This window comes from Clupea harengus, chromosome 21, assembly GCF_900700415.2.
Source record: "Clupea harengus chromosome 21, Ch_v2.0.2, whole genome shotgun sequence".
Lineage (NCBI taxonomy): Eukaryota > Metazoa > Chordata > Actinopteri > Clupeiformes > Clupeidae > Clupea > Clupea harengus.
Window position 1 is genome coordinate 25,866,599 of NC_045172.1, and position 8,140 is coordinate 25,874,738.

The 8,140-nt window shown below is 48.0% G+C and overlaps 1 protein-coding gene across 1 annotated transcript in view; it reads right to left on the minus strand.

The window, feature by feature from the left end:
• Positions 1-2,818: 2,818 nt before the first annotated feature.
• ercc3 (excision repair cross-complementation group 3) overlaps positions 2,819-8,140 on the minus strand; it is a 28,809-nt gene continuing 23,487 nt past the window's right edge. The window contains exons 12-15 of the mRNA XM_031558786.2: positions 7,870-7,987; positions 6,528-6,646; positions 5,371-5,523; positions 2,819-3,483 (exon numbers count right to left, since the gene is read on the minus strand). Of these exons, the coding sequence (XP_031414646.1) occupies positions 3,340-3,483; positions 5,371-5,523; positions 6,528-6,646; positions 7,870-7,987 (534 nt within the window). The 3' untranslated portion in view covers positions 2,819-3,339. The remainder of the gene's footprint in view (positions 3,484-5,370; positions 5,524-6,527; positions 6,647-7,869; positions 7,988-8,140) is intronic.

The following is an 8,140-nucleotide window of genomic DNA, read 5'->3' on the forward strand; positions in this document are numbered from 1 at the left end:
TGACCATCATTGGAAGCTTCCATTACACAACAGCATTGCCACTTGCTTGTTCTTTCCCCAGGCCATTTGCATTGATAATGTGATTACACTACTACACAATCGCCCCGATCCCTGGTCTTATTTCTTTTTAATGAACCACAACGAATGTCTGAGGAGCCCCCGTCACTAACTGACCTACGTGTAGTCTGCACAAGGACTGTCTGTTCCTGAAGATCTTTCATCGTCCCTCAATCCAATTTGGCTAAACTGTAGACCTACCGAGGCCTGTACTGGACATACAGAACTCAAATCTGCACACACACACACACACACACACACACACACAGGACATACAGAACTGAAATCTGCACACACACACACACACACACACACACACACACACCTGAAATCTGCACACACAGACACACGCACACACACGCACACACACACACACACACACACACACACACAGAACTGAAATCTGCACACACACACACACACACACACACACACACACACACACCTGAAATCTGCACACACAGACACACGCACACACACACACACACGCACACACACACACACACACAGAACTGAAATCTGCACACACACACACACACACACACACACACACACACACAGAACTGAAATCTGCAAACGCTGAGAAACACTGAGACAACGTAGGAGGAAACTCTTGCCCAAGTTCTTGTCTTGATTTAAGAGTGTAATTTATGTGTGTGTGTGTGTGTGTGTGTGTGTGTGTGTATAAACCCTTGGGTTCCAGTTTGATTTAAGAGCGTTATATATATGTGTGTGTGTGTGTGTGTGTATAAACCCTTGGGTTCCAGTTCGATTTAAGAGCGTGATGTGTGTGTGTGTGTGTGTGTGTGTGTGTGTGTGTGTGTGTGTGTGTGTGTGTATAAACCCTTTTGGGTTCCAGTTCCGGCTACGACTGGAATAAAAGCGCATACGTCAATGAGAATGGCAAAAAAACAGCTAAAAGGACGGACAACAGTGACCTCCAGCAACCTCAATATATCCTCCCTCTCAAGTGTGCTTGAACAGCAACGCCAGGTCTACGTTGGAGGTCAAGGGTCAAGTTAAATCATCTCCAGGGTCAAAGGTCATGTCCAACGTTACCACAACCATCGACTCTGCTGTGGGTGAGGCACTCGGATCAACCTGCGCTGCGCTGTGCTGCGCCTGCAGACCGCAGTGGGTGAAAGTAAGGGTGAGAGACTGCTGATGGCGAGGCCTGGGCCGCAGGAACAATAGCAAGAAATGAGGGCTTCCTGAGTCTATTGAGGGTGGATGTCCAATGGCTTTTTTTCCCTGGGCTACTGCATAAGATCCAACGTGAGAAGATCTTGCCCTCTCCACTGAAGCTAGATGGGGCCAACTGGTCTCTCCACTAGAGATGGGGTTAGATGGCGCCAACTGGTCTCTCCACTGGCGCCAACTGGTCTCTCCACTGGAGATAGATGGGGCCAACTGGTCTCTCCACTAGAGATGGGGTTATATGGCGCCAACTGGTCTCTCCACTAGAGATGGGGTTATATGGGGCCAACTGGTCTCTCCACTAGAGATGGGGTTAGATGGGGCCAACTGGTCTCTCCACTGGAGATGGGGTTAGATGGGGCCAACTGGTCTCTCCACTGGAGATGGGGTTATATGGGGCCAACTGGTCTCTCCACTGGAGATGGGGTTAGATGGGGCCAACTGGTCTCTCCACTGGAGATGGGGTTATATGTGGCCAACTGGTCTCTCCACTAGAGATAGGGTTAGGGTTAGATGGGGCCAACTGGTCTCTCCACTGGGGCCAACTGGTCTCTCCACTAGAGATGGGGTTAGATGGGGCCAACTGGTCTCTCCACTGGAGATAGGGTTAGATGGAGCCAACAGGTCTCTCCACTGGAGATGGGGTTATATGGGGCCAACTGGTCTCTCCACTAGAGATGGGGTTAGATGGGGCCAACTGGTCTCTCCACTGGAGATGGGGTTAGATGGGGCCAACTGGTCTCTCCACTGGAGATAGGGTTAGATGGAGCCAACAGGTCTCTCCACTGGAGATAGGGTTAGATGGAGCCAACAGGTCTCTCACCCCCAAGCCAAAGCCAGAGAGGCCCGCAGGAAGAGGGAGGAACTGCGGAATACCAGTCCATCCACACAGCTGGGAGAGCGCAGCCTGTACAGGGGGGTTATGGCACGAGCAGAATTCATTATCTTCCTCTAGTTGCTCTCTACACTCAGAGGTCTCCTCTCAATCACCCATCGTCACCCAAGACATTTCTAAAAACCCAATTGTTCTGAACACCATCCAGATATGGACCCGATTTGGAAGGCAGTGTGATGTGGTATATCCAGACGAAGGCAGTGTGATATTGAGATAGATGCTGGTAAATTGTGGGGTCAGTGGCTAAGTTAATTCACCAAAATATGAACACTTTTTACTCACCTTTATTATTTTATTCACCTTTGCCAATCATTGTGGAGGGGACTGTAGATGCTGGCACATTGTTGTCAAAACGTTCTGCATTTAGCCACGACGTTGGGGTTTGTACTCCAGATTCCAGATTCAAGATTGTTAAATCATAAATAAATGAATAAAAACACTTTTACACATGAATTTACACAAAAGGGTTAAAGTTTGTCAATACTCAAGTGCATTTGAGTCCTGGTAGTCGTGTGTGTGTGTGTGTGTGTGTGTGTGTGTGTGTGTGCGTGTGTGTGTGTACCTCACTCTTTCCACCGCAGCGTTAAAAAGTCACACACTTGTTCCGTTTCAAAATACTCCTTTTATTTTTTAATTCAGGACACACACAGCTGACAGTGGGGTAAGACATTGGGGGGGGGGGGGCATCTGATACCCCCCATACGAGTCGAACATCCCCACAAAGGAAGGTCATATAGGCGTGCCTCGTTTAGTTTGACGAATTCAGTCATTAATGTGTTTATTTCTAGGAAGAGAAAGGGAGCCGAATAAACGAATGAACTCCAATGACTTCTTCCCCAAGCAAACAGCACGTTGAGCCCCGTACACGGACCAGCTGAGTCCAAGACTGGAGACTAAATGAACCAAATCAGTTCGAGAATTAAGAACAAAACAACGACTCCAAAAAACGGAGGCCTAATGACGCTATCAGCACACCGTCGGTGCTGGGGGGGGTGCGGGGGGGTGTAGACACAGTCAGGGTTAAAGGTCACGTCCTCTAGTCGTCTTGGAAACATCCCTAGTCCTCTGCTGCACCACTGAAAGACTTCAGATTGGAGAGAAGCGGGGTGGAGGGGCATCGAGAGGGGCAGTTTGCCGTGGCTGAGGGGCAGTTTGCCGTGGCTGAGGGGTGGTTGGCCATGGCAGAGGGGTTACTTGCGGAAGCGTTTGAAGAGGGGGTGGAGGTGCTTGCCTGCTGCCGCCGCTGATCTGCTGCCCCGCCCGTACTGGTACTCCATGTAGAACGCATCATCGGCCCCCGACATGGAGCTCATCGCACCCGGACGCCTCGAGAACTGGCAACCAGAGAGAAAGGGAGAGAGAGAGATGGATAGATAGAGGGAGAGAGAGAGATGGATAGATAGAGGGAGAGAGAGAGAGAGAGAGAGGGAGAGAGAGAGAGAGGGAGAGGGAGAGGGAGAGAGAGGGAGAGGGAGAGAGAGAGATGGATAGATAGAGGGAGAGAGAGAGAGAGGGGGAGAGAGAGAGAGAGGGACAGAGAGAGATGGATAGATAGAGGGAGAGAGAGATGAGAGAGAGAGGGAGAGAGAGAGAGAGAGGGAGAGAGAGAGATGGATAGATAGAGGGAGAGAGAGAGAGGGAGAGAGAGATGGATAGATAGAGGGAGAGAGAGAGAGAGAGAGGGAGAGAGAGATGGATAGATAGAGGGAGAGAGAGATGGATAGATAGAGAGAGAGGGAGAGAGAGATGGATAGATAGAGGGAGAGAGAGATGGATAGATAGAGGGAGAGGGAGAGAGAGAGAGGGAGAGAGAGATGGATAGATAGAGGGAGAGGGAGAGAAAGGCACAGAAGAAAAAAAAGCAAGATGTCAGAACAACGACCAAGGAATGGATTGAGCAAAAAAGTTGAACATGCGCAGGAAATACAAATAAATGACAAAAGAAAGTGGAGTCACTGTATGAACACTTGGGGAGGAGAAGGAGGAGGAGTCACTGAAGGAGGAGGAGTCACTGAACACTTGGGGAAGAGAAGGAGGAGGAGTCACTGAGGAGGAGGAGTTACTGTATGAACACTTGGGGAGGAGGAGGAGGGTTTGTTGCTATAGAGATGGATGTGAGAGTTTGTTGCTATAGAGATGAATGTGAGGGTTTGTTTCCATAGAGATGGATGTGAGGGTTTGTTTCTATGGAGATGAATGTGAGGGTTTGTTTCTATGGAGATGAATGTGAGGGTTTGTTGCTATAGAGATGAATGTGAGGGTTTGTTTCCATAGAGATGAATGTGAGGGTTTGTTTCCATAGAGATGGATGTGAGGGTTTGTTTCCATAGAGATGGATGTGAGGGTTTGTTTCCATAGAGATGAATGTGAGGGTTTGTTTCCATAGAGATGAATGTGAGGGTTTGTTTCCATAGAGATGAATGTGAGGGTTTGTTTCCGTAGAGATGGATGTGAGGGTTTGTTTCCATAGAGATGAATGTGAGGGTTTGTTTCCATAGAGATGAATGTGAGGGTTTGTTTCCGTAGAGATGGATGTGAGGGTTTGTTTCCATAGAGATGAATGTGAGGGTTTGTTTCCATAGAGATGGATGTGAGGGTTTGTTTCCGTAGAGATGAATGTGAGGGTTTGTTTCCGTAGAGATGGATGTGAGGGTTTGTTTCCATAGAGATGAATGTGAGGGTTTGTTTCCGTAGAGATGAATGTGAGGGTTTGACTCCGTGATCATTTCTATAGAGATGTGAGGTCCTTTTATACATTTTGTTCCATGTAGAAATACAGGTACGGCCATGTCTTATAGTCTTATAGTCTTAAGTCTTAAGTCTTATAGCTCCATTAAGAAAAGGTCTGTCTATGTTCATCTCTTAAGGAAACTCTGACTTTAATGAAGTATGTATGTGTGTGTGTTAATCATATGCCTTTGGTGAACTGAAACATGACGTTTCTATCTCTGTGTGTGTGTGCTTAAAAGTAGACCTTCTGTGTGTGTGTGTGTGTGTGTGTGTGTGTGTGTGTGTCTCTCTACGGGTTTGAACCAGGTGTGTGTGGGGGTGTACGGGTTTGAACCAGGTGTGTGTGGGGGTGTACGGGTTTGAACCAGGTGTGTGTGGGGGTGTACGGGTTTGACCCAGGTGTGTGTGGGGGTGTACGGGTTTGAACCAGGTGTGTGTGGGGGTGTACGGGTTTGAACCAGGTGTGTGTGGGGGTGTACGGGTTTGAGTACCTGAGGCCTCCCGCCTCCCATCTCGCCGCTGACCACCTCGTCCTCCGCGTCCAGGTCGGAGGCGGCTATCACCTTCTGCAGGAGCATCTGCTGCTCCTCGCGAGAGGAGAACATCAGGTCCTCCTCGTCCATCCCGGCCATCTTAGTGATCACCTGAGAGAGGGAGAGAGAGAGAGAGAGAGGGAGGGAGGGAGACCGGGAGAGAGAGAGAGAGAGAGAGAGAGAGAGAGGGGGAGAGAGAGAGACAGGGAGAGAGAGAGAGAGAGAGAGAGAGACAGGGAGAGAGAGGGGGAGAGAGAGGGGGAGAGAGAGAGACAGGGAGAGAGAGGGGGAGAGAGAGAGAGAGAGAGAGGGAGAGAGAGAGACAGGGAGAGAGAGAGAGAGGGAGAGAGAGAGAGAGAGGGAGGGAGAGAGAGAGAGGGGAGAGAGAAAGAGACAGAGAGAGGGAGGGAGAGGGAGAGAGAGAGAGGGAGGGAGAGAGAGGGAGGGAGAGGGAGAGAGGGAGCGGGAGAGAGAGAGGGAGAGGGAGCGGGAGAGAGAGAGGGAGAGAGAGAGGGAGAGAGAGGAGATTTACACAGCAGTAGGAACAGCAGGGAAAGGAATAGAATAAAAAAAATCAAGGATGCAACAACAGCAAAAATAACATGCACATGTACATCACATGACCTCATGTACACATATCATTTATGTAGATTTAATAACATGCACATGCACATCACATGACCTCATGTACACATATCATGTATGTAGATTTAATAACATGCACATGTACATATACTGTATAATTTATGTAGATTTAATAACATGTGCATATATCATTTATGTAGATTTAATAACATGTACATATATCATTTATGTAGATTTAATAACATGTACATATATCATTTATGTAGATTTAATAACATGTACATATATCATTTATGTAGATTAAACGGCTGCCCCTCCTCAGAGACTGACGTATTGTGCAGCGAGGACGAGGCATTCCTCACATTCTCCACTAAGGTATGAAAACCTGTGTGTGTGTGTGTGTGTGTGTGTGTGATGTTGGCCCTCAGAGGGAGGGAGGTGTGTGTGTGTGTGTGGTGTGTGTGGTGTGTGTGGTGTGTGTTGTTGGCCCTCAGAGGGAGGGATGTGTGTGTGTGTGTGTGTGTGCAGACCTTGAAGCTGTATCCCTGGTCGACGAGGAAGCGCTGTCTCTTGGTGGAGTAGGCCATCTCCTGAGTGTCCTGAGACACCAGCGAGTAGAAATAGGCATTGTACTCCTCCGCTACCATCCCTACGGCAACCACGCGCAGGAGGGGTGTAAACAACAACGTTACCATCATCAACAACATCATCATCATCATCATCATCATCATCATCAACATCAACATTACCATAAGCAATAACATCATATATAAATATAAATACCAAAACAGATGAGAAATTACTGAAATTACTGTAATGACTTCAAAAGGGGGAAGCGTCGATCACCAAAACCTACTAAACTAAAAGAAAGATCCTCTTTTTTTTTCTCTGTTTTTGTGTGTATTTCTCTCTGTTCTTATCATGAGTCCACCTTAATCATTTTCTACAATAATGCTATGCTATGGTGTACTAATAACACTGTCATATAATTATGAGTGCTTTGTTCTCCGCATCACCGACACCACAAAAATGTACCACTCGCAAAAAAGCGCAAGTTTATGGATAGAGTCTGTAAGACAGTCAATGCTCGGCTGCGGCGTGTGGTGTTAGCAATAAATGACTCGAGAAGGTCTTGTAAATCAATGATTCCTTGTCGGCTGAATCGGTAGCGCCCATACAATAACTCATCATGATGGAATAACGGATCTTGGCGATCGCGAAAGAACTCTCCCCCTATGAAACGCTAATCGAACTAATATCGCTCCTTCACCAATGGGATCTCTGAGGAAGGGAGCTGCCAAGCTTATCCAGCTCACTAAAGCTGTTAGCCTGCGCTGGAGCAGGTTCAAGTTTATTGATGTGTTGCTATGGTGATTAAGCCAAAGTTGCTTCGACGAACCGAAAAGGCGGACTTATGTTGTCTTATCCTGAAAATGATCTCAGTAACTCGCTAAATTTACATTTACATTTTACATTTAGTCATTTAGCAGACGCTTTTATCCAAAGCGACTTGCATATGTGCGACTTACAATGTATACACATTTTACATTTACACTGATGGCACACTGCACATCAGGAGCAATTAGGGGTTCAGTGTCTTGCTCAAGGACGCTTCGACAGGGGAATCGAACTAGCAACCTTCTGCTTACTAAACGACTTCTCTACCTCCTGTACCACTGTCGCCCCTCGCTAACTCGCTAAAAGAGGTACGACGAATAGGGCCCAGGGCAAGACACAGAACTAACCTCCATCGACCACTCTGGCATGGACCTCAAGACTCCCGCAGCGACCCCTAACCTTAACCCCTCAGAGGACTGCATTCAAACACCCCAAAATCATTACGACAGGGGGGGCACATGTTTCCAAGGTTACCTTTTTTGGCGCGGAGGACTCTGCCGAGCCTCTGAGCTTCCTGCCGGCGAGAGCCACCATGAGAAGAAATCTGGATGAGAACGTTCGCTTCGGGCAAGTCAAAGGACGTGTCACCCACCTGGGATAGGGAGGGAGAGATGAGAGAGAGAGAGAGAGGGAGAGAGAGAGAGAGGAGGAGAGAGGGAGAGAGAAAGAGAGAGAAGAGAGAGAGAAAGAGAGAGAAGAGAGAGAGAAGGAGAGACAGGAGAGAGAGAGAAGAGACAGACAGGAG